This window comes from Lissotriton helveticus, chromosome 1_1 (assembly GCF_964261635.1).
Source record: "Lissotriton helveticus chromosome 1_1, aLisHel1.1, whole genome shotgun sequence".
NCBI classification, from domain to species: domain Eukaryota; kingdom Metazoa; phylum Chordata; class Amphibia; order Caudata; family Salamandridae; genus Lissotriton; species Lissotriton helveticus.
The window spans coordinates 2,061,943,656-2,061,970,537 of NC_136057.1; the positions used below are offsets into that span (position 1 = coordinate 2,061,943,656).

The window sequence follows — 26,882 nt, forward strand, 5'->3', positions numbered from 1 at the left end:
GAATTAATCGTATCTACTTATACTGCTTGACTTCTTTGCTGCATTTGACACTGTTAAACACAACAGTCTACTGAACCTACTTGAACGAAGGATGGGGTTATCAGGGTCCTTCCTGCATTGGTTTACTTCATTCCTCTACAACAAAATCCAAAGAGTCAAGGTTAATCCATCCCTTTCTTAGCCCACTATGGTCACCCTTGGGGATCCACAGGATCCACCCTTTCACCTAGACTCTTCAACTTATTTATGGAACCTCTAGAAGACTCCTTAACATCTGCTAACAGTTATTATAGAATGCAACCCCCCCAACCTCGAGCCTGTCCTCGAAAAGGCTGCCTGTCTTGATTATTGAGTGGGGATCTTTTTGATATCAACAATTTGTTATTAATAAAGAGTTTAAATGGTTCTAGGTTTTTTTTCAATGCAGCTGCTTTCTGTAACATTTCATAAAGTTCAGTACCAAGCCACATCTGTCCCCCCAAAAAAGGTAATTTATAAACTAGAGATCTTTGGCTTGCCTTTAACCATTAAGACTTCATCCATAAAGCTCTTCGCCCAGCAACCGATGCATCTGCTGCTGAAGAGGACACCCACAGGCTGTCAAATGTGGTATCTGACAGATGCTGAGTAAACAACTCCATATTTACTAGAAGAGTAGTCGGGTCATCCTTCACTGGTAAGCAGTCATAAAGAGACTTAAAATGCATTCGAAAAACTTGTGTCACATAGGCAGCATAAGTATTGGCTCTAATTAGAGGCTCTGTAAGAGCATTTCAATGATATCTCCACTTTTGTGTTCACGGCAGCTGGCAATGTTGATTCCTCTGATGCCAAGATAGAAGGTGAAGGCATGGAAGCCAAGATAGTATTGACTTTTGGAGTGTTGGCAAATCATCGTCAAATCCATCAATTACATATCTCTTGCTCAGGAATCTTGAATTGCAGAGTTATATACCTCCTTCCACTCTTTTAGTATTAAGGACTTTAGTACGTCATGTAGAGGGAGGCTTTCATTGTTTGTTGCACTAGATTGTGCATAAAACCCCTGCTCATCTTGAGGTAGCTCTTCAAATCCAGGCACCTTGATGATATGTTTTCAAAAGTCCCTAAATGGAGATGCTTGAATGTATTTGTCCGTTGGATATACTTCTTGATCCTCTTCATCATCTGCCCTCATTCTCTTAGCTTGGGGTTGTGCCATGGCATTCATTGACTACTGTCCCACTCCCTACCTTGTATTAAAGAATGAAATTCTGGGAATGAAATTCTGGGATTGAAATCTGTAGACTCTCTCTTGTTCATCCTGTGCTAAGGACTGTACACTGTTTTGCTCTGAAGCCACTTTCCTCTTTGCCATCCTGACTAGGAGATTGGAATGCACTAAAGAAGTTCTCCATTTCCTGTTTTACATGGTCGATCGGCAACCAAGTCCCATCTCATGAGACTTGGCTACTGAATAAATCCCTGCCTCCTACACTTCCAAACGCACGACTGAAAAACACCGGCAGGGGCACTGGATGCTAACTTTGTAGCTCTCAATCGGCCGGACTGCCAGCACGACATCAGTCTCCCTGCCCCAAATAGGCACATGGGCGGAGAGCACGTTCGCGATCATTGCACCCATACCGCCCGCTCAGAGAAGCAGTATGTAAAACAAGTCTTTAAATCTCCTGAACAACGTAATGATTACGTTCTTTTAAAAAACACAGCACAATGAAAAAATAATTAAGTGTGCTCCTACCAGCAGGATGAGGAGTGTGGGGGTAAAGACCCTGTATACTGACATTGGCAATAAACATAGAAGAAATGCGCATAGGGTGTATTTGTTTGAGAAAAGGGGTGCATTTTAATGTGGTAGAGCTGTGGGGAAGGCGGGACACCTGATATCATTAGGACTGGGATGAGGAGAATATGAAGGGGTAATACATAATGGGAGATCAAATGCTGTGTCTAGGAGTCCGTTACATTGCTATTATTTAAACTGTAAGCTGAAGTCAAACGATCTATGGTGTGGTACCAAAATATTGACTTAAAAATATCACCTTTAACAACATCGACTTGCACAATATTGTCAGGGGAAGTAGATGTGAAATTAGAATTGTAATCTTTACTCCTGTGTGTGCTTGGTTTGACAATATTGCTTAAGTTGATATTTTGGAACCCATATGTTACAAGTGGATATTTTTACATTCAAGCCCATCCATGCAGCTGGACCATTCAATGTCAATTTTCACTATAGACCTGCAAGTCCCCCTGTACTTTTGATTTTTGCCAACATTTTGTGGGTCTCGGATCTTGAGGGACTCTTAACTGTGAATCAGGTGCTCCTCCTCATGGGTGCCTTGCCCTAGTCACAAAATGATAGCCCTTCGTGAACAGGTCCTGGTGGGTGGCATCAGTGATATATTTTGGGGTGCATTACCTGCAACCAGGGATTATGTCCACTGATCTCTCCTTATAATTCATGTTGACTGGTCTGGGACAGCGGCAACCTGGAAATAAAAGCTGGAACTCTCCTTTGGCTTACTAAACACCTTTTGGAGGATGACCTGAGTGAACCCTGCTGCTCTTTCATCCAGTAGGTGGAGATGTATGTTGCCTGTTTCCTTTTAGCTGGGAACAAGCCTAACCTTGCCTATGCGTTACTGGCCTGGCCTATCGAGGTTGTGCATGACTATATAGAAGCTTTCAACCAGCCCCAGAAGCCCAGAGGCATCGACAGAGGCAAGACTGAACCCAGCAGCATCTTTGAGCTTGGCTGCCCGTCCACATCTGCGCTGGCAGTCAAGGGTAATTGGGAGGACAGAGTTCCATTGCAAACCAAGTGCTCACTTTTCTGGTTAGTGGTGAAAGTGAGCACTCTTCCCTTGGCTAATCCCTGTAACTGCAACAATTGGAGAAAGTCTGAGACAAATTAACACTTCATATGATACAATATGCCTTGTATATTAATATCTAACGGAAATACAGTCAAGTCCTAATGCTTCAAAAAGGCTCATGTGGTGCATTTTATAGATGCCTGTTAGTTGCCTCCATATCTTTGAAATGCAGAATAACTAAGGGTTCGCGGTTTAGGTAAGAGTGGGAGTACTAAATCTTATGGCTATTTCTTGGTATCGTCAATAATTTGCTTTTTGTGGCTCACCTTCTGTAATGCTGCATCAATTTCTTTTTGTTCAAATTGCATTCTTTGAAGCTTTTGTTCTTCAATGCGCCTCTGTTCTTCTTCCTCCCTAGCCCTTGCCATTTCCTCAAACCGGGCCTTCATGTTAACTTTGTGAGAAAATGGCGCTTCACATTTTCTTGCTGGTTTTTGGTCTTCAGCCTCCTGAAATAAATAAACATATATATATGTGAGTATTAAAAATATTTGTAACCTAGTTTTAAACATGCATGCACGCTTCAATAAAACTCTGTTTTGTACTGACGCAAATACAGCACTCTTTAAAAAACCGCTATAAAGAACGAGTGTGGATCAACCAGAGAAGATAGGAATGAATGATCAAATAATTTCAAATTGGGAAATAAAAGATGGCTGCTATAATGCGGACGCAGTTATGAAATGGCAATCAGTCCTTTGCCTGATACACACAATGATTATTCTTACCAGGCATACAAATGGCAGTTGAGGTAAAACATCACACCATCGTAAGTTCAATAATTATTTAAAGCACCTATTAGTGTTTGTGTCGAGAGCAATATACAGGGATTTTACCGGGCTAAAAAGAATGCACATGGCGCTATGGTTAGAAAGAATAGCATTTGGTGTTGAGGAAAGTTTAGATAGCAATGCATTTGCACAGCATGGTTCTTGGTTCTCTCACGTTTGCAGCAAAAGATCATGATGTATGTTGTTTTGATGTGGAAGTTTGCAGGAAGAGTCTGGTGATCTTTTCTGCTTTTTTTTCACATTAAAACTTTATTGTCAACAGCCAAGATATGCCTGTCAAGGTCAAATGCCATAACAGTAGAATGTACATACTAATCATAATGATGTCGACATTTTGTAGCCAAATGTATAAAAGACAATAATGTATATAAGATATTACTGTAACAATCAACTGAGGTGTCATATGCCCATTAGGTGATACAAAACATGGCCCAGTAGCAACAGATGACGTTTATATATATTGCCCCCAATATCATCAGTTATGTGCAGAAGAGTTAATCTAGGTGAGTAAGGAATTTCTAAGCCCAAAACCTGCGACTTACATGCAATAACCCCAGAGAGCGATGTGCACAGCCACACAGTATGGATAAGGGTGCCCTCGGCCACCTGGCAGCACAAGCAAAGTGGAGAGGCATACGCCTCGCCCGCCAAAGCGGATATCTAGGATAATAAGCCCTGTGGAAGTATTTAAACTGTATATATCCCAATCGGGTCACAATCGCAGCACCCCATGAGAATGCCAGCGCCTCGGTCCAATCCTCATCGTCCAATGGGTCCAAGTCTGCCCGCCAAGCCTCCAGTGTTTTAGGTAGCATTGTGCAGCTATTCGTGACAAGTGTGCAATAGATTTTGGAGATCTTTTGTTCCCCCAGTTCTCCCATAAATACTTTTGCCTCGAATGAACTAAAATCAGGTATGGTCTCCTGGAGTGAAATATGAAGAAAAGGCATGGCGAAGTTGAAGATCTTTGTAAAATTGTAATCGGGGCATAGCATATTCTTGCTGTAGTTCCTGAAAGGACTTTAGGGTCCGGCCATGTAGGATGTCCCCAACAGTGGAGATTCCTATTTCCTCCCATCCTGAGAAGCCAGGCAGCCCAGCAAGTTGCTGCAAGAGGCCATTATGCCAGAGAGGAGCTGCTTTTGTTATCCTGCCCACCATCCCAATTGCCGGAGTGTGCGTTTCCATAAATGAAAGACTGTGGCGGTCGCCAGTGGCAAAGCCCTCCTGGTTGAGCCCGCATAGAGGATTGTGTGGAGGGGTGTGGTACCCATCTCCGCCATCGCTCCACCGCATATGCAGGGTCTGACCTACCTCCATACCACTAGTAATTTATTATGAGCAGGTGCGAAGCCGGGTAATATGCCTGGGCATCCGGTGTTGCCAATTCACCACAGTAGATTGACTGAAAGCATGTCCACAATGCTACACGAGCCGAGCCACCCCCCCACCCCTACCCCATAGAAAATGCTGGAAAGTAGAATTAAGTTGTCTGAGCCAACTAGGTGGTATCATATATGGGAGGTTTTGAAGTTGATACAATAGGCGGGCAGGAGACCATCTTGAAGATGGCAGACCTACCGAATAGAGAGAGCGGCAGATACGAACAGATGCGAGTCTGCTCCTTAATATGCACCCACATTGGGGCTAAATTCCTGTCCCATGACAGGGATTGCAAAGCAGGCAGAAATACCTGCAGATACTTAAAGCCATCCCGCACGACCGTCACCTCCTCTGACAAAGGGCCAAGAGGGCCTACGTTAAAAATAGGCCACAAGTAGGATTTATAGCCCATAGGTGTCGCCAAAGATCTGCATGAACCTGAGGAGTCTGCGCCCCGGACAGGTTGCGTAAGGAAGAATAGAACATTGTCCGCATATAAAACTATGCGATCTGGCGTCACCCCAGGCCACTCAAACCTGCGAATCAGTACATCTATTTCCACCCAAGCCGCGAGTGGCTCCATAGCGAGCACGAAGAGATACGGAGAGAGAGGGCAACCCTGGTGGGTGCCACGCCCAATGGGAAAGGTCTGCTAGACAGCATCCGCCACACGGACGGAGGCAGTGACATCTGTATAAAGAAGTTGGATATATTTCAGAAGACGAGGCCCAAAATTAAGACGGGTGAGAAGAGCAAAGTGATATGTCCAACTCAGAGAGTCAAAGGCCCTATCCATGTCGGCAAGCCACAGTGCCAGAGGCAGTGTGAAGTGCGGCAAGATAGGGAGCAGTGAGTACAGATTGATACTTCTTATGGAATTTGCTGGGGAAGCCATTTGGGCCAGGTCGCATTTCAGATAACGCTGCCTGAATCTCCTCGGTAGTGATTGGGACATCTGTGTCATCTCATTTACGGTCTGTGAGGGCACGTGGAGGCAAGTCATCAATGAACTTCTGAACTAGTCTTGGCGGTATGGTCTCCCGGGGGCATATAGCTCGGCATAATAGTCTGTAAAGCTTGCTGCTATTTGTGGGGGTCAGTAAGAACTCTCCCATCAGGCTCATGCAGGCTCTGGATGGAGAGAGGACAGAGAGCTCTCTGACACAGACAGTAACAGGATGCTCGATGTGTCACCCCACTGGTATATTCTACTACGGGTAGCTATCTAGGCCACCCAAGCCTCCTCTAACAGCTCACTAGTGTAAACCTATTGAGTATGGCATAACTGTCTAAGTGAATCTTGTCCATTCACCTCTCTACCCGCGCGCTCTGAGCCAGTAACTAGGCCTCAAGCTGTATCAATTTTTCCCGACGCAGCTTGTGCTGCGCCGTGCAGTATGCAATGTCCAGCCCCCAGAGTGTAGGCTTCATCGCCTCCCACACAACAGCAGGTGATCCAGCCGACCCAGTATTGTGCATGAAATACTCTGTAGGAGCATTGTGCATATGTGACCTATATTTATCATCTTGTAACAGCCACGGTGATAGGCGCCAGTGGAAAGGGGGCATATTGTGACCAGTTGCAGGTCTATCTGCAGTGGGGAATAGTCCGATAGGCCATGAGGCAGTATTTCGGCTGCCGTAAGTTTATGTATGTGTGCAGTGGATAAGAAGATGTAGTCAACCGAGAAAAGGATCCATGGACGCTAGAAAAGAAAGTGTAACCCTGTTCAGTGGGATGAAGTTGCCTCCAAGTGTCCACCCAATACAATCTCTGCATCACGGACCCCAATTTGGACTTGCGGGACTCAACTATATTCCCCGCACCGCGCCACCTATCGATCGAAGGGCAAATTGTATAATTTAAATCACCCCGACTAGGGTCAACCCTGGGGGAACTTCAGCCCACAGCTTTATTAAACGCTCCATTAGGTTTCAAGTGAGGGGTGGAGGGGCATATACAGATCCGAGGACATATACCTGCCCATACATCGAGCCCGCTACAATGACAAATCTACCCTAGGGATCAGTCCAAATTTTCTCATGTATGAAAGGAATTCTGCGGTGAACCAGTACAGCCACCCCACGTGAACCTCTAGTGAATCCGGAATGGAAGGCATGTACAAAACCAAACTGCGTGAGGCATAGAAGTTTGTTCCCGAGCAGGTGCGTTTGTTGCAATAAAAGTATATTTGCGCCATAAGGTTTGGCCTGGGGTAGTAGAGCCCCTCTTTTGACCTTATCCAGCAGACCCCGGACATTCCAGCTGACCACCGAAAGTGTTTTTCTTCTATCCTAGGCATACCTAATGATATGACGGGCATCAACGCTTTCCCTACTGTTGTACACACTGGAGTAGAAATAGTATGTTTATTTTTTACATAGTTTAGTTACATTTTTTATCATTGTTTAAATATATGTAATATTATTATTAGTTAAAAATGAATTATATCATTTGGTATATATGTGTATGCAGTTTTATTTTTTATGTCATATTTTTAGTAAATGTGCTTTTTAATATTATTTGTTTTTATTTCTTAAGTTTGTTAATGTTTTATGTATGTATTTACATATATATACGAGATGGAAATGGGTCAACAAAACCTGCTTTTGAAACCGTTCAGGAGGAGTGCGGCGTGATTTATTGTTTTTGTATATATATATATATATATATATATATATATATATATATATATATATATATATATATATATATATATATATATATATATATATATATATATATATGGTTTCTATATTAGTATATTACAAAAACATTAGTTGTTTGTTATAGGTATGTATATATAAACATACACACGTTTTTATTTGAGTGTGTTTATATAAGTATACATTTATTTGTATTATTAAATATTACCTAATTTTATATAATAGATATGTTATGTATTGAAGTTTTTAAGTTTTACTATTTTTAAATGTATACATTTTAATTTCTTTAAAGATATAAGTGTAAACGATTTTGTTTCGATATTTTTGTACTTACCTTTATAAATATAGAAAAACTATATCTATGACAGCAATATTTTTGACAAGATATTTGTGTGTTCGATATTATCTTAGTGAACCAACCAAAACAAAGATGAAATAAAGCATACAAGTGAAAAAGCAATCTGAAGGAATAATGTTTACTCAAGTAAAAATTTGAAAAACCCCGCGTGCGAAGCTCAAGCAATATGGAAAGCCTAAGAGCTGGGTTAGAGAAGCGACACATTATTGCTGAAAATATTTCAGAGGGCAAATTCCAGGAAACACATTTTAAACAGGGAAAGGAAGTACACAGTTATTTCAGGTCCCTTTAAGAAAATGGAATTGGAGGATTGTTATGTTCTGGGCGTGAGTCTCGCACTGAACACCGGCCAGGCTCTCCGACCCACAAGGTCAGGCCGCGCTGCAATAATTACACTCAGACTATGGATGGGCTTTGCGGAGCTCTGGCGTCTGTGCGTCCTCTGACATCACGTCCGCCGGGCTCCCTTTTATTAAGGATATCACTTGGTCGTGTGACCACGGCACTGCAGGCCAAAACCCAGGGGTCCAACACAAACTCCCCTTGGGCATTGGGTGGTCTCGTGTCGCACCTGTTGTGTCACGGCCGACACTACATTCCTCCCCAAACAGATTTTACCCATATCAACATTATAGCAACTGTCACCACCAATTTCCAAAACACCTCCACTGCCTGGCACAACATACCTACAGACTAGGAAGACATATCCCATACTGAAACTAGCAAATGGCACATACATTGCAATAATATAAAGGGAACAGTTTTACATGAAGTGATCCCTCAGTCGACTGGATGGCTTGGGTTGCTTCTCAGACTGTAACGTGTAGACCCCTGAAGTCCAGGTATACCAATAGGTGGCAACACAGGAGTTCTCTGGAGAACGGGGACTCCTCATAGCCAAGTCTGGAATCTGAGCAACAGTCAAAGGGGACGGGCTTTCCCACTTCTCCGCATCTGGGACATCTTCCCTGGCCAGTCCAGTCACTGCCGATTCTGACAACCCTTCCTGTGGAGTATGAAAAGCTCTGAAGAACGACACATTCCCAGTGACAGTCTCCAGTCCTCGCTGCGCTGTGATCTGCATGCCTTTCCGGTGGGAGATGGGCCAGGGGGCTCTTTCATACGGGAGTCTAAACTTACTACCCTGGGTGCGATTCTGTATTAGTACCAGGTCGCCTGCCTTAAGATCAGACGAACGGGTTCCCCTTCATCGATTGACTTGGTCATTTCGAGATTGCCGGTGAGCCTGGATCTTGGCCTCGTGGAGGGGCTTTGGACGCCACCTGGGGTGATGCGGGATGGAATCTGCTACTACCTGTCCCATGGACAGTGTCCCGGAGCTCTCCCTGTACTTGAGTGCGGCGTTTGGCAGTAAACTCGATGAAATTAAAAGATGACTAGTTCCAGAGATTAGTGGCATTCATGGGCAATGCGAATAACTTTGTTCACAGTACGCATGAACCTCTCAGCCTCACCATTGGCTTGAGGCCACCTTGGAGTGATTTTCTCATGGATAACGCCAAGAGAGGACAGGTAGTTCGCTATCTCTTGCCCCTGGAACGGATGGCCCCTCATGGACTCTCGGATCAGTCCATGAGGGGCCATCACTTTCTCTAGCTTGGGAATAACTTCCCTGGCACTCAGTGACAGTATTACTTCCACCTCTGGGTATTTCGAGTGATCGTCGATCAGAACAAAGGTGTGTGGCATCAGTACCTCTGTTCAGTGTATGTCAGAGACCGACTGGCAAATGCTACAGGGCTCCAATATTCTTCTCTCTGTGACAGAACAGCTCCTAGCCCCTTAGGACCGGCATCAACTGCGATCATGGCCAACTTGCGAGGGTCAAAGTATGCCATTGTGGTGTTGGAGGATAGAGCGTCTTTGGTTGCCTGAAACGCTGTTACTTGTTCCGGACCCCAGGCCCAGGGGACTGACCCTTTACTGAGCTCCTGGAGAGGCTGTGTGAGGGTAGTCAGGTCTCTGATAAAAAAGCCACTGTAGTTGGCCATGCCGAGGAAACTCCTCACCTCGGTGACGGTAGTGGGTGAGGGTGCCATATTGATATCTCGTACCTTGTCGGGGTCCAGGGTGATACCTGAGGCTAAGAATACATAACCAAAGATTTTTATTGCTGTTTAAGGAACTCATATTTCTTGCAGTGCAAAGTGAGGCTGGAGTCCTGGATTCTCTGTAGTACTTGAGTCAATCTGGTGTTATGCTCTGTGATGGTTTTGGCGTAGATGAGAATGTCATCGCTGACGTTTACTACTCCGAGCAGGTCCATCAGCAGTTCCTGGCTCACATTCTGAAACACCTCAGCCGTGCTCAACAGCCCAAAGCTGAGAAGGGTGTATCTCCTAAGGCCTACATGGGTGGAGAATGTACTGATGTATCGCAACTCCTCATCTAGTACTAGCTGATGGTATCGGAGATCAAGCTTCGAGAACCAGCACGCTCCGCTGAGCTCCCCAATGAGATAATCGATTGTTGAAGTGAGGTGTCAGTCCCTCTTTATAGATGCGTTGGGCATTCTCGAATCCGCACCTCTCCCGGCTGCGAAGGCTTGCGTGTGAAAACGATGGAGACACCCACGGTGTGGGTCCCGTTACCTTCTGAATAATTCCGGCAGCTTCTAGTTTCGCCAGTTCTTTTTCGACCAGCGGCCAGAGATGGAATGCAATGCGTCTATGGCATAGGGCTACTGGCTTGACCATGGAGTCGATGTGCAAATGTACTTCTTTCCCTTTTTGCTGCCCGAGCCCCTCAAAGACCGGCGGGAACTCGGCTAGAATGTGCTGGACCATATTGTGGTGAATTCCAAAGGAGAAGGTGACAATCTCCAAATCTTCCGCCCCTCTGCACCCCAGCAGCATGCCATGCCTATCCGACAAATGTATTTTTGCGATCTGATGGAGTTGGAACCGTATGAGATGGTAGTCTTGAATTTTCCTCTCATGGTCAGCGGCTGATCTTGTCCACACACAAAAACCTTACTGGTCAAAGAATTCAGCGAGGGAGAGTGTTCCAGTGTCTCGTACACTTCTGCGGACATGATGTTAATGGTTGTCCCAGTGTCAACAACAGCCGTGATGTTGTTGTCTCCAACTCACACCTGGCACTGTGGAAGTCTACGTGAGGCTCTCCTATCATGTATGAACAGTGTGTTCTTCATCATAATCCATGTCACTGTTCCCACTCTGTGCTTCAGGGATCAAGTTGACAGTGGGTCTAGGCCCTCGAGTATTGGGGGACCGGCACACCCGTTCAAAATTATTAATTTTACTGCATCCTATAGCCCTCTTTCCACGCGCAGGACATTCTGTCGATCCATGAGGATCTCCGCCACAATATCCACATCTCCGGGGGTTCACGTTGACCCTTCTGCTTGGTCTGGCCACTGGGCAGGGAACCACCGCATTGACCGGCTCCACCTTCATTGGAATTTGTAGTGTAGCCTACATGTGGACTGCTCTGGCCCGGGACAGTTCTTTTGTTTGGCCGAGTGTTAGGATATCAGCCAAGGGTTTACCCGACTCCTCTAGTATTCTTTCTCGAAATTTGGCCGAGGCGCATCCTTGTATTTTTTTATCCTTTATCTCCTCACCTTCATCATGAAATCCACACCTGCTTGCTAAGTCCTTCAGCTGAGCGTGGAACATGTTGATGGACTCGTCCATCTGTTGGCGCACTTGGCGGAAGACAAAACATTTGTAATCTTGGTTTGCCATTTGCTCAACGTACACTGAAAGGGCGGCAATTAGTGTGAGATGTGTTTTGGGGGCTGGTTCATGTAATGACTTGGCAATCCTGTAGATGTATTTACCGCCTAGATGCAACAGCATAGCTCTCTTAAGTTCATTATTCACTTTGGTGGCTTCAAAGAACCAGATTAGTCGCTCTGCCCATTCCTTCCATCTTGGAGCCTGAGCAGAAGGTGGCCCCTCTACCAGGAATGGCTCTTTCGGGGGTATTGTGGTCATCCTGCACCTTCAGTGCACCTTGTGCTCCTCCCGGAAGTTCACCATGGGGCATGCACCACTGTACTGTAGGTAGTCAGATGTAATCACTGGCACTCGCCATGCTCCTGTGACTTTACCGACAACCGCGGCTCTGGCATCGTAACTGCTTAGTCTGTGGCACAAAGTAGCGCTGTGGCACGGGTGGTTTCTCATGCGCTGTTAGAGCTCAAGGCTGCCGCGTCATCTCCCTCAACTGAACTGTTCCTGTTAAAGGTGCACCTCCTCGATGCTGCTCTTTAGGTGGCACTTGTGCAGGGACAATGCTGATGCTCTTTTGGGACACGGTATCTGGGCCAGACATGTGCTGCAGAGTCTTTCTGCCTCCCGCTGTACTCCGTGGCACGAGCCCCGCATGCGTCGTCGTAGCACTCGCAGCCACCACGAAGGGAAGAGGGTGATAACGTGCCCACACACTCATCACCAATGTTGTGTTCTGGGCGTGAGTCTCGCACTGAACACTAGTCGAGCTCTCCGAGCCGCGAGGTCAGGCGGCGGCAGGCTGCACTGCAATAATTACACTCGGACTCTGGGTGGGTTTTTCGGAGCTATGGCCTCTGAGCGTCCTCTGACGTCACGTCTCACGGGCTCCCTTTTATTAAGGACATCATGTGGTCGTGGGACCACGGCACTCTAGGACAAAACCCAGGGCTCCAACACAAACTCCCCTCGGGCAGTGGGTGGTCCCGTGTCGCACCTGTTGCGTCATAGGGCCGACACTACAGAGGATTTCATTTTAGAGGTGTAACTAAACACTATAACAAATAGATTTTGAGTAGCTTTCTTTAAAACTATTGCTGACCTGTGGACTTACTAGATATGATGGATTTAGTGGCGTGTACAGGTGTGCTACCTAGTTTTAGACAATATATTAAGTGGTTCAAGTTATTTAAATAACAGAGCCTTTAAAATCAATCAGGTCTTGAATAATTTGACGGGGTACTAGCTACTACCGTGAATCTCCGCCTGGATTGGAAATACCTATTTTTGATAAAAGGCTAAATTTTGCTTAAAAATGTCATTGATCATTCAGCCTTGTTCTGATTATTTTTTAGATTGGGATTTCATATGACCTTAGTTGACAATTCACATGTGAAATGCAATTATGAAGTTTAAACTTTGAGGTAAGCGTATGCAAATCAAAGGGGCACACATATGAAAACCTTTTAGTGCAAATTTAGTGGCCATTGCAATGAAAAATGTGCTGTCCAAAAATGACAGTGCACTACCACAATATATTTGTGACAGTGTGCTCGCAAATGAACCACCTGCTACATGCTGCATCCTTATCACTCTCCTGCGAAATGGCTCATTTGCTATAGTTGTTATTTGTGTGATGCTTGTATTTCTCACAATCCCCATGACGTGGGTGATCAACATTGATGGCAGTACACCCACTCTGAAAATTAGTTCAGCACCACTCAGCTAAAATATTGAAGTGGGTGAAAACTTGAAATATAAAGCTATGGGCTGTACTTTCTCCTAGAAGTCACAGCACAATCGGAGACAAAACTGATTTTAAATGAGCTAGAAGGATAAAAATGTAATTGTAGAATGTTAGGTTGAGACTACCAGGAAATTGTTCTCGCTATATAAGGCAGCTTGTTAAAGCAACGGGTACTCTGGTAGTGTAGTTAATGATGACAGAACTAACCTCCGATAAAAAGACTCTTAAAACTGTTTTGCTTTATATGGTATCACAGTAACATAATAATATATTCTTATACAGCACTAGCTTCCACAAACTTTCCTTTTGATAATGCTTTAAATAACTGGTGTTGCTGGTGCTCAATTGAATGGAATGGAATGTATGAGTAATAGAAGGATGAAGAGCTTATTCGACCCTGCAGGAATTTGACGTTTTGACCTACATGTCGCACACAACTGTTAGCACAATGTGCTGGTGTCGGATGAATCATGGCATCTTTCGTGTTCCCCAAAACAGCCTTTGGATGAGACACGGTGCCGTTTGTCTTCTCCGGGACCAGTCAAGAAGTTGCTCAGACAAGGAGCCTTTGCCCTCCCACAAGGCGCAGAAATGAAAACCCAGCTCTCCAAATGTAAGTTTGACATTGTCCCGCATCTTTTGGTTGCAGAGGCCTCTCAAGCGACTCTGTGCCTCCCCGAGTACCCTAGAACCAGGGCAAGCTTGAGGCAGATGAAAAAATGTTTTCTTTCTCTTCAGCAGGTTTTTGATCCCTTGAATCCTTCTGCTGTGGTTTCCAACCCCAAACAGGTAGGAAGTACCCAGGCTGTCTCCTTGCTGACGGCTTCGGCCTGGGCGACAGCGGGGTCCCCTGAATCCCTTATTCACACCTTCGGCGTCGGTGCCTATACCTTCTGCGATTTCGTCTGCGCCGCTGAATGTGGACCCCATTGCCATTTCCGACATCGAGTCGACGCCACAACAGCGCCAGACGGCGTCAGGTATGGCATCAGCGGTGTCGCCCATGGTGGAACCATCTACTTTGGATCTCTTTCCACCTCTGCCGGGTACCCTGTGGGAAATCCTTATTTTTTAGGCTGGGAAGACGAAGGGGGGCAGACCATACTTGTTACTCTTACCCATCACCTTTGGAAGAAAACTGGCTGACTTATCTGGGGGAGGGGGCTAGTGGCCTGCAGTCTTTTCCAGCCTCAGACTTGCTCTCTCCTCCGGGCATTGTGATGGAGGATAGTCCCTCTTTGTCAGAGGTTCTAAGAACAGCTACAATTTTGCATTGCCAATTTCCTTCTGTGCAGCAAACCACAGACGCCCTGCTACAGGTTCTCAGCCAAGGTGAAACGGGAGAGGTCACGTTTCTCCCCTACAACGAGTTCCTCTTCAGCATACTGTTGGGTACTTGGACACAACATGTCATAGTTCAGAATGTCAACCCGGCAATGGGTCACAGGCATCGCCCTGCCCCAGGAGATCCCCACTGCCTCTTACGCCATCTCACTACTGCGGGTTTGGTGATACAGGCTGCTCCTGCATCGGCAGACCCTTCTGTCTTTCCGGTGGTTGCTCCTGGCAAGCATTCCAGATGGTTAGATAATTTGGGCGGGGTCTCTTCTCTTCTGCCAATTCAGCCAAACGATCCGTAAATATGGCCTGCGTTTTAGGCAGAATGTCTCATAGCTATGGGACTCTGTCTAATAGCGCTTGTCCTTGGTGTCGGAGGAAGCGGTATGATGCAAATCTTAGTTTAGACTGTTTTGGTTCGGTGTCACCAACACCTTTTCGAGGTAACATATTGGCTGTTTATGTTACCCTGCACTCCTTTTAGGAAGTCCATGTTATCCCACTTGCAAGTTCCAAGAGGGTGGTGCACAATTAGTGCCATATTTTCTTTCTCTACTAAGTGCAGCCTTGCCCTTGTACTATGTGCAGAATTGCCTCCTAGGTTGTTTGCAGAGGGTTAGCTTCTTTATTCATAAGGGTTGTCTTACGGCTTGTTGAGTTCTACTATACCCTAGGTGAGGTATCTCTAGTATGCTTTCACAAAGCCTTTCTGTTTATATCCATACACCTATTGTATATGAGTGTCTATTCCCTGTATCTCTCCATGGGGATACAGGTTTTTCGCCCTGCGTAGACGTGATGTATGTTGTTACTCTGCTTCTTCAGATGTGGATTACATGTAGGTATGGATATTTTGCAATGATATCTTATGGATAGCTGTCCATCGCTTGACATGTTCATAGATATCTTCATGTATAAGCCATGTTGGCTTTCCTGGGGTGATGGTTCTGAACTCTTCCCTCACACTCTTCCCACACGATTGTCACCGTACCTCTGTTGGATATTGGTCTCTTTCTATCCATATGGCCTAATGAGATCTTCTACCCCTATGTATATTGGCTATACCATAATGCGTTCCACGCATTTTTGTTCTCAGGCTAGTATGTTATGTATAGTATCCCATTCTTTAGTGCATTTGTTCACACACAATTGTAATAATCCAGTAATAGGTTGGCTTTTAAAGGTATTTATTGATCAGCACAGCATCAAGTCCTAATACAGCAGTATCCAGGTTACAACTGACAAGCAGTGCAGAATGCTGTATGAGCAAAGCTCTGTTCAGAATATAGTATGAGTAAAGAGGCAGGAATACAGGTTACATAACAACTTAAATATACAGAATATAACACAATCGTCTTCTGTGTTGCAATTCCTCTTGCACATTGACACTGTCCCACATCCGTACTTCAGTGGTACGGCCTACAGGCAACTTATTTGTAGATTGCACGTTACCTGCTGCCTATAGGGGCTTTGACGACCCCCTCCTGTTTCTGGGGTTCTAAATTGTAGATCGGAACACTCTTTAGTTGTGTTGCAATTCCATTATCCTGGTTGCCACATGTCTGAGCTGTAACCTTACACTACATTTGCATGCGCTTTTGCCTGGAGTGATACAACGCTATGCATTTATCTTCTGCTCCCCTTTCAGGAGCATTAGTTCCTCCATTGGCTTTTCTATGTAGCTTTGTTGGTTTTGTCACTATTATTCACTCAGGCGACTGCTCTTTGCGTGCTTTCGCCTTGGTGTAGTGGGACACTTTGCATTGCTAGTCTTGCTTTCCTCTTTCGGGTGTGTTAATTCCTCCATTAGGATTTTATTCGGCTATGATGGTCCTGTGCCCATCAGCGTAGAGGTGCTGGCCTCCTGGTTCTGCCACTGGTTACTTTTTCTTCTTCTTCTCCATTCTTATTCAGGCTCTCATCCTTCGGGGATATTCCCCTCCTGCCTCTATTGCAGATAATTGAGACATGATTTTTTTCGATATGGTCCCTTTTTGACTATATGTGGCATGGTTAGGTATCTCTTGACTACCTTGTATTACATACCTGTTACTTTCTTCCTTACTAATTCATTGCTACTAATTCATCTATTCCTTCTGGGGTCTGGAGACATCTTTTACGTAACCTAGTTGCTTCTTTTCGCAACATTGTGATGAAGTTCAAATGCACTTGAGGTCCGGCACTGCATTGTGCTGTGATGGTTTCCTTCTGTTGCTCCCCTACCCCTTTTCTCCTTATTATGTTACCTCCTTTTATGGTGGTTACAATGCACCCTTCTCTTCCCTTCATGGTGGACATAGTTTTTTTTCTATGCACTGTACTCTCCAATTGCTATGTTGTAATATCGGTTCTTCGTGCGGTTATTCCTGTCATTCTTCCATGTTATTGTATATCTTCCCTTGAGGTAGAGTACATCCTCTTGTGCTCTTCTCTTTTTTCCAAGGGGATATATGTGTATAGTAAGAAAGTATGGATAGGTTTTTATATAGCGCAATATCACCGCCAGGTCTCAAAGCGCTTTGCATTGGGAACCTGTCCTGGTTTTTCCCTGTGAGATAGCCCCTACAGGGTATCCCCAAGGTGAAAGCCAGGCATCCCGCCGCGGGGGGCCGTAGTGGAGATTAAGCAAGCTATTGCCCAGAGTTGCAGAGTGTGAACCCGTGATTTGAGTAGGCACCGAAGCGAGAATTACCGAGTCCGTGGACATTTGGGCTCAAGACCCTGCCGCGTCGGGAATTGAACCCTGGTCCTGGGTCTGATCTCAGCGTCCGGGTCTGCCTCTTCTAACCAGTGAGCCACACTTCTCCACTTAGTAAGATACCCTTTGTGTATCTTACTAAGATCCTATATCTGTATATTTCCAGATATATGAATATTTAAAGGAATTTTCTATAGCTATTATATTTATGGGAGGTGGAGGGGACATCTGGCCCCTTTTCGGGGCTTGTGCTGATTAAGTTACTATGTCGGACTTTGACTGAGGACCCAACATATGGAGAATCTTTCAGATTATATCCAGATTTTGGAGGAGACTGCAAAAGATCTGCAGTGGTGGCTACTGGACCACGATTGGGTCAGAGGCAGACCCCTCTTCTTACTCCATCCAAATCTGATGTTGGTCACTGATGCATCACTGCCGGGCTATGGAGGCCATCTGGCAGATGAGGAGATCAGAGGTCTCTGGTCTCCTGCGGAGACTCAACTCCATATCAACTTGTTGGAGTTGAGGGCTAGTCACTTGGTAGTAATGGCCTTCCTGCCCACAATCAAGAAGGCTGCTGCAAGTCCTCATGGAAAACACCACTGCATGGCGGGGTTTTGAGCCCTATGACAGGCTGCTGTGTGCCTCTGATAGTGGTTGTACTGCCATGGAATTTCTCTGGAGGTAAATCACCTCGAGGAATCTTCAAACACCAATGCTGACGAACGCAGCCATTGACACTTAGCGGATTACGAATGGCAGTTGCACTCAAAGGTGGAGAAGGGTGTCTTACAGCAACGGGGAGAACACTGGCTTGATTTTTTCACCACTGCTCAGAATACGAAATGTCGGTACTTTTGTGCGTTGGAGTTTCGAAAGCAGTTCTCTCAAAGAGATGCATTTCATCGCAAGTGGAACCGGGGACACTTGTATGCAATCCCCAAGTTCCAAAGAAGATCAGTAATGACCGGGCCCAAGTCATCCTAGCTGCACCTGATTAGGCCAGGAGAGTGTGGTACTACAACTTCTAGGTATAAGCATCTTTCCTTCAATCAAGCTGCTGCTTCAGGAGGATCTTCTGTAGCATCTGCAGGGTAGTGCACCTGGGCCTGCACAATTTTCATCTCCATTCTTGGAGGCTAAGCAGCAGCGGTTGACTTCCTTCGACCTTCCCCCCGAGGCAGTTGATGTCATCCTAGCAGTGAGGCATCCTTTCAAGAAATAAGTGCAGCAATTGACAATGTGACCCATTACAAGTGAAGTTGTCTAAGGGTTTGTTTTTTATTCTGTCCGTGTCCCAGCAAGGGCTTGCTTTGGGCACTGAAGAGGGCTACTTGGTGTCTCTCTCTGACCGTTTGCAGTTGCCAGATCAGCCCTTTTATTTCTATCATCTGTTGTGATGAGATTTTTTAAAAAGTTTGCCAAATGTATTTGTTCGTAAACCCTTTGTGAAGCCACAGTGGTCCTTGAATATAGTCCTCACTTTTTGATGTGCACCTTTTTGAGTCACTGCACTGTTGCCAATTGAGACTTCTGACATTGAAGACGGTCTTTCTCATTGCCATAACATCAGCTAGGCATGTGGGCAAGCTCCAGGCTCTTTCTGTCAACCAACCTTTTACAACTTTCTTACCGGATAAGTTAGTACTGAGGACCTAAACTTCATTTTCTATTGAACGTGGTCACTTCCTTTTATGTTATGCAAGCTATCAACTGTCTGGCATTCTTTGCTCTACCTCATCCCTCTAATTTGTACAAGATACGCCATCATTTAGAACCTAATAGGACACTAAGCCTTTGCATTGATCACACCGAAGAACATTGTTGGTTGTAGGGTTTTCCAGAGCAAAGAAGAACCTGGCAGTGTCTGAAAATATGCTTTATTCGATTTCATTTAAAATAATAAAAGCAGAATTCAATATTGATACAACCAGAAAGGTAAAAATCTTTGAATATTTATACAAATATTGCATTGCAATGTTATTAATGTAAAATCTAAAACGGAATAGTGCAGCAGCTTCCTATAACTTTTTGTGAGCATTAGAGGTCAGTGGATAAGATATAGTGTATAAAACTTAAGCCCACCGCACACAGTCAGACAACATAGCCAAGCCAACAAGTAGCAATTATGCCATCACATAAATAAAGAGTTAAGGGCTGGTGCAATGTACTTGTTGACTGTCAAAGTCTGCCCAGTCAGGAGGAGATCCCTGTACCATAGTAGCCTGTGTCTGTATGGGATCTGTGTTTTTTTCATAGGTCTATTATGCTAAAGGCTATCTATTTGTAGGATTCGCCTCTTTGCATATCTTTTTCTGTTCGGTGGAGTCCTCTTGACCTGTAATATTGCTGTCTTTATGTGGCACCAGCTGAGTTGTTAATTGGAAGCACCTATATTACATGTCATGTTGCAATTTCTCCACTTTTTCTAGAATGAGCTGGAGAACAAAAGGCGCCAGATCCGCCGGCTAAATTCATCTATCTCCTTTTCCTAACTCCTTTCCTGCTAGACTGTGAAACTTCACAGCCTTGCATGCCAACTGGACTGTTGATCCTTCTGATGATTTTATGATGGCGGATCTGCACGTTCTTATTTGTTCTTGCTTCAGAATTGGCCGTAATAATAATTTCCAAAGGGGTAAAAGTGCCGGACAAGTACAAAGTATGTGAAGGAATGATTCATTCCTGTGACCACAAAGGCAGCATTCCAGGGTTGGCCAAGTCTGTTTCCATTTTGGGGTTAGATCTTTAGATGTGTAGACTCTGAGCCTCAATAACATCAAGTTAAGTTTTTTTGAAAAATGTTCCAACAGCTATGGTTGAGGTTTTAGGGTTTTATATGTTGGCATCACTGTGCTAAATCAGACCATTTAATGATGGATTGTCCTCTGCATAAAGATCTGCTATGCAAAGACTAAAAATCCGGTCCCAGAAGGATTATAGGCTCATTCCACCGGGGCCAAACCTGCTACCACTCCATTGGCACGCTTAGTGTCTGTCTTGGACATTTGTCAGGCTGCTATGTGGGCGTTGGTACACACATTTAGGAAGCACTACTGTTTGGCTAGTCAGGTGCGTTGAGAGGAGCAATATGGCAACTTGGTCCTGCAGGACTTTTTTTCTGAGCCAGTTCACGGACCCACTACCCTGGGAGGTACCGCTATGGTATCTATTCACAAGATGAGGAATATGCAGTTAGAAGTTTCCATCAGAAGAACAGGTTACTCACTTTTGGTAATGATCTTTCTGGGTGGATACTCTATGTAATCACAGATCCCCACCGACCCTACCACCACACGATTGTGTTGAAAATACTAATTTCCCATGTAAAAAGCCACAACCTAGAGATCTGCACACTGGTGAAGCCAATCTCCTGATAAGGGTTGTGTCTGAGGGTGCAGATAAGCCTTAGAAAGCAACTGACGTTATCGTGAACAGGTGGTGCTGATATGCGATTTTGAAGGTCACTTCTGGAGCACAACAACATCAGCGCGGAACCGCACAATGCCACCCAACAATGCACAGGAGCACTGCTCAATAAGTTTCCATATCTAGTCTGACTCCTGGTGAATATTCACAAGATGAAGTACCCACTAAAAAGAATGTTTCCAACGGTAAGTAACTTGTTTGTTGCTGTCCTCATGTTTTTTACTACTTCACCTGGTTTAGGACATTAGTCTTACTGGAGTCAATCTAGGAGTGATGCAGGTGTTTGAAGAGGATTGCTGATTTCAGGTATTCTGACCCAAAACCATTGTTAGATAGTGCACAATATTTTTGAAGGTGATCCTTTTCTCCAGAGGCAGCTATTGGTCAGCTTTCAGAGAGATGAGTATGTATAGAGATAGCTATCAGTTCTTAAAGAGAGCTGGTCACTTGGTAATATAATTGCAATAGCCTTTGAAATTCTATTTTCGGGATACTGACAATGACTGAACTGCAAAGGTCAGGCAGTAGGAGAACTAAGGCTATGGTAATTTAGAGTCTGTGCAGTAGTTGCAGGAGCAAGACCCTTCTCATCAGCTGGTGATTTCTGGGACTGCTGTGATTTATTGTGAAAATTATATCACTAGGTTGAACCAAAGCCCTAGCTCTATGACTTTCTGTGTAGGAGTAGGGTGTTGTCCTAGATCCTGAGAGCTTGATAAGGGGTTGTCCGCATTGAACATAGCTCAGTTATTTTGCCACTTAGGTATACGCAGCTTGTCCATTTCAACTTCATTCAGCTAGTATCTGTTTGACAAATCTGAAAGGTGCTTTATGTTTCAAGTCTCTCAACAAAGAACATTCAAGACCATTCTACATTGGAAAAAGCCTCTTTTTCTATAGAACCAATGAGAAAGTGGACAGCTACAAATTTGGTCAAACAGTGATAGAAATATATAGTTTATCAATTCCATCTCTCGAGTTTTGTTGGAGATAAATTTTTATGTTTATAGAAGGGTTTATATATCAAGGAGAAGGTTGGCACAGAGTATAACAAGCAAAGCATGAAAAGAAGAAAAAAAAATCCAAAGAAGTGCGCAATTACCAACCATAAGCAAATTCTGCATCCTATAAAACTATATGAGAGCAACTCAGCACGTTAAGGCTAAAAAGGGAATCCTGATAATCACAAGTTTGGCAGTAACTGAGTGAGTTCACTTCACTGCATGCATGCTTATGAATGTTTATGAATGCTCTAAGGGAGGAGCACAGCGTAGTTGCCTAACTCAGTATACTAAGCCTCCTGTGGAGTATGTACAATTATATTGTTTTAGCGTCTGTGGCCCATGACACAGACTTGAAACTAACCAACACATGGTGACAAGGAGGAAGCAGTATTGTATGAAACACTTAACGCACCCTAACAAAGCATTATACTTTTCTTAATGTAGCTTATAAAGCACACAGCAAACTGAAATGGCATTTTGGCGCTGAGGTAAGAAGGCTATCAAATAGTCAGCATTATTGTGTCAAAAGCCAGGTTTTTTGTGGGTTTTCGAAAGGCAGCAGCTGCTGTAACATTTGCAAAGAGTAAGTCAGGGGATTCCAAAGCTCAGTCACATTAACTGAAAAGGCCCTGCCACCTAGTCTTCAGTGGGAGGAGTTACGTGGGAACATTGACCAAATGAGCACCAGAGAGCAGCAATGTACAAGCTGGGAGAGGATATTTAAACTTAATTTCCAAATAGTGAGACCCCAGCCATGAAGAGCAAGATGTCCAAGGCACGGAGATTTAAGTCACCCTTAGGGAAATAGGCAGTCAATGAAGAGTATTCAATGAGTCTGACACAGAAGAGAACCAAGGTCATTGCAGAGACAATCTCCTGGCAGCATTCTGAATGTGTGGATGGAAATGATTAAGCAGCCCAGAGGAAAAGCTGAGAAATAAGGGTTGTACCAATCCGGGGCGGGGGCTAAGAATTGTTGCCTCAACCGCTAATAACTGAGCGTGTAGCTGCAGAAAAGGGAGCATTTTCAGCAACAAATGCATACATGACAAATAAGTGACAGAGGGTCGATTGACTTGACTAGTCAAGGAAGCTTGCCATCGAAATGAAAGCCCAGGTTGCACAGTGCTGCAGATGGAGCTGGCACAACTTCCAATGAGGCTGGTCAAAAACCATGGGAAGGACATGAGGCGATCCATGGCCAAGAAAACACAGACACTTGGTCTTGCCTGCGTTCAATTTTCAAGAATTGTCTGCTAGCCAACAGGAGACTCAACATGTAGTCCTGAATTAACACACGTGGATCAGGAACAGAGTTGTCTACAGAAATTAATATCTGTGTGTCATCCACGTAACTCATGAATTTGGCACTTAAAGAATGAATCAACTGGGCCAGCGGACAGAGTTCCGTAAGGCTCTCAAAACCTGGCTGTTCCGAGTTTTCTTTTTTCTTTTCTTTCAGTCTGCTCTTCTCTCCTCCTCCTTCACCGTTTCCTGTGACAGGCTAGCTCTTTGAGACCTTCAGGTGAAATGTGAGCTCAACAAAATCTCATAGCATAACATAACATATATTAAACAGAATAGGACGGTAGGACTCCCTGCTCTAAAATGTTAACTCTGAACGAAAAGGGAGCATTTGAACCTCCTGGCATCTGGATCCAAGGTAAGATTGGATCCATTGAGAAGCCAATCCCTGAAAGCTGGCCTCAGTCAACCTGAAGAGCAGCTTGTCATGGGAAACTGTGTTGAACGCAGTAAGTAGAGAAGTATAGTAATACCAAGGCCTTTGTCGGCCAGCAGTTGAGAATATCAAGGATGGACACTAAAGCAGTTTCCCTCCCATGAATTGGACAAAAGTCAGGTTAAGCCTCGTCTAGATTCTTGTTTAACTCCAAAAAACAGGAAAACTGCTTGTTCATAGTTTTTTCCAAGATTTTTACGGGATATGGTAAGAAAGAAATAGACCAGTAATTATTCAAGGCAGTGTCAGCAACTGTGTTTTTTTTTAACAAGGGAACAACCATGGTCTTCTTCCAGAACTCCAGTACATCAAAAAATCGACTTGTTACACAATTCCAAAAGAGGTTGTGTCTGTCAATTTGCTGCTAATTTTCAAATGGCTAGAGGACGCAGAGTGGCGAGTCCGACAAATAGACTTAGCCAACTCTGTAAGATCACCCAGAATTAACAAATTAACAAGCAATGTTAAGAGACAAGGAGTCACAAAATCTGGATCCACACAGTGCTGCTTTGTGCTAACTACACTTCTTAACGAAGGTTCAAAACTATCATAAATCTTATGAATTTTTTCAGATAAAAATTTCGAGAGATTATCGCATACCACTTTGCGTATGATAAAATGTCTGAGTGGAACAAGAAGAATCAGTAACGTACAGTAGAGAAAACCTTTGAAGCAGTGCAAGCAAAAAGAATCTTTCTGACAAAAAAGTTGACTTTTGTTGTTTGCACTAACGTTTTATACTGGTTCAAAGCCACCTTAACTCTAGCTTCCAGTGGGGAGGAGCCCAGACCAAGGAACCTAAGAGACATGTTTATGAGGAGATTTGCATCGCATTTGCACCACGCATTGTGGTACATGCGCAATGCAAACATTGAGTAAGGTTTTTGAAGCCACGCAAAGCCACTATGCGTGGCCCAGACCGACTTCATAAATCAGGAGTAACTATATGCAGTGCAAATCACTGCATTGCGTTATTCTGCCCTGGGAAGGGCGTGGGTCTTCCCATTCAACTCCCGTGTTTTTTTACGCATTCCCAGATTTACCTGTACTGGTAAACCTGGGAATGCGTTAAAAAGTTATGTCTTCCCAGATGAGGCATAACAAGGAGAAATATCTCTATTTCTCCTCCTTTCTTCCTCTTTCTTTGTGTGCTGCATTCTGAATCAGCCCACATAGAAAGAGGGATATACCTTCCAGGTTTGCAAAATGGTGCAAGGGTGCCTGCGTTGGTGCTAGGCTGCCAAAAGGGTGGCAATGTATGGAAAAAGACAAGAGTGCACTGTATTGCCTTAAATACAGCACATTCCTGCCCTTTCCCTGACACACTTTGCAGTGTAGCAAGGTGACTTGCTATGCTGCACTGCTCTGTACTGCAAACACAACAATGATGGACAGAATGTGGATCAATGTCACACATTCACCCCAGTCAAAAGATCTGGGCCCAAATCCATCGTTTTTCCACTCCACACCACCCTGGGTTAGACAATGGCGATATGCAAATCAGCGCTGACCCTGTTGCCCCATGGGAACAGTCCAGTCCGAACTACAAAAGCCATGTCCTTCCCAGAACGGAAACAAGCATCCGAGGACCGGCCCGGTTTCGAGGTAACACCTCTCATCAGCCCGGCTAGCTTGATTCCAGTGGTGTGGAGTGTCTGGGACTCACGTCTGAGCATCCCCAGTACACTTAGAGCGGTAACTGCAAACACAACAATGATGGACAGAATGTGGATCAATGTCACACATTCACCCCAGTCAAAAGATCTGGGCCCAAATCCATCGTTTTTCCACTCCACACCACCCTGGGTTAGACAATGGCGATATGCAAATCAGCGCTGACCCTGTTGCCCCATGGGAACAGTCCAGTCCGAACTACAAAAGCCATGTCCTTCCCAGAACGGAAACAAGCATCCGAGGACCGGCCCGGTTTCGAGGTAACACCTCTCATCAGCCCGGCTAGCTTGATTCCAGTGGTGTGGAGTGTCTGGGACTCACGTCTGAGCATCCCCAGTACACTTAGAGCGGTAACTGCAAACACAACAATGATGGACAGAATGTGGATCAATGTCACACATTCACCCCAGTCAAAAGATCTGGGCCCAAATCCATCGTTTTTCCACTCCACACCACCCTGGGTTAGACAATGGCGATATGCAAATCAGCGCTGACCCTGTTGCCCCATGGGAACAGTCCAGTCCGAACTACAAAAGCCATGTCCTTCCCAGAACGGAAACAAGCATCCGAGGACCGGCCCGGTTTCGAGGTAACACCTCTCATCAGCCCGGCTAGCTTGATTCCAGTGGTGTGGAGTGTCTGGGACTCACGTCTGAGCATCCCCAGTACACTTAGAGCGGTAACTGCAAACACAACAATGATGGACAGAATGTGGATCAATGTCACACATTCACCCCAGTCAAAAGATCTGGGCCCAAATCCATCGTTTTTCCACTCCACACCACCCTGGGTTAGACAATGGCGATATGCAAATCAGCGCTGACCCTGTTGCCCCACTGCACTGCTCTGTACAGCATGAGTTTCTCATAAATGAGCCCCTAAGTGTTTTCTCCTTAAATAAATAAACTCCAATAATTTGAGAATTTAGTATGTTTAAGAGCACTTTTTGTCAATGTTAAATAGATCAATGAAAAGAAATGACATATTTGCCACAGGTCTACAGGGGCAAAATTCAATAAGTCATCTTTTCATGCAGACACAGAGAAAGGTTCTTACCTCTTGGAAGTGTTCTGCTTCCCTTTCCCTTATTTCAATGTCAATTGCTTTTCTTCTTGCTCGTTCTTCTTCAATTTTTTTCTGAATTTCTTCTTCTGACAATTCGCCAATTTTTTCAAATTTGCTTTTCAGGTTCTTTGCTTGAATGGAACCTGTTCTTTTTAACTTTATTAATTCCTCATATTCTCTGCTCATTATTTCGTAGCTTTCATTCACTTCCTCCTCCTTAAAGAAATCAAAGAATAAACAAGTAATAAAGCAAACAACACAGTTGATTACCTCACTGGTGCATACGGTGATGCTGTATGACAAACTACAATTTTTCTGGTGTATTTTTCCTACGTCATGAAGGATAGGTTGAGTCTTAAAAATGGAAAGCATGCCACTCTTCATTA

The 26,882-nt window shown here is 44.5% G+C and overlaps 1 protein-coding gene across 7 annotated transcripts in view; it reads right to left on the reverse strand.

Moving 5' to 3' along the window:
- NEXN (nexilin F-actin binding protein) overlaps nt 1-26,882 on the reverse strand; it is a 382,609-nt gene that overhangs the window by 26,488 nt on the left and 329,239 nt on the right. For all 7 annotated transcript variants that reach the window (XM_078645115.1, XM_078645157.1, XM_078645108.1 and 4 more), the window contains 2 exons: nt 26,488-26,712; nt 3,146-3,328 (listed from right to left, as the gene is read on the reverse strand). In XM_078645115.1, the coding sequence (XP_078501241.1) occupies nt 3,146-3,328; nt 26,488-26,712 (408 nt within the window). The remainder of the gene's footprint in view (nt 1-3,145; nt 3,329-26,487; nt 26,713-26,882) is intronic.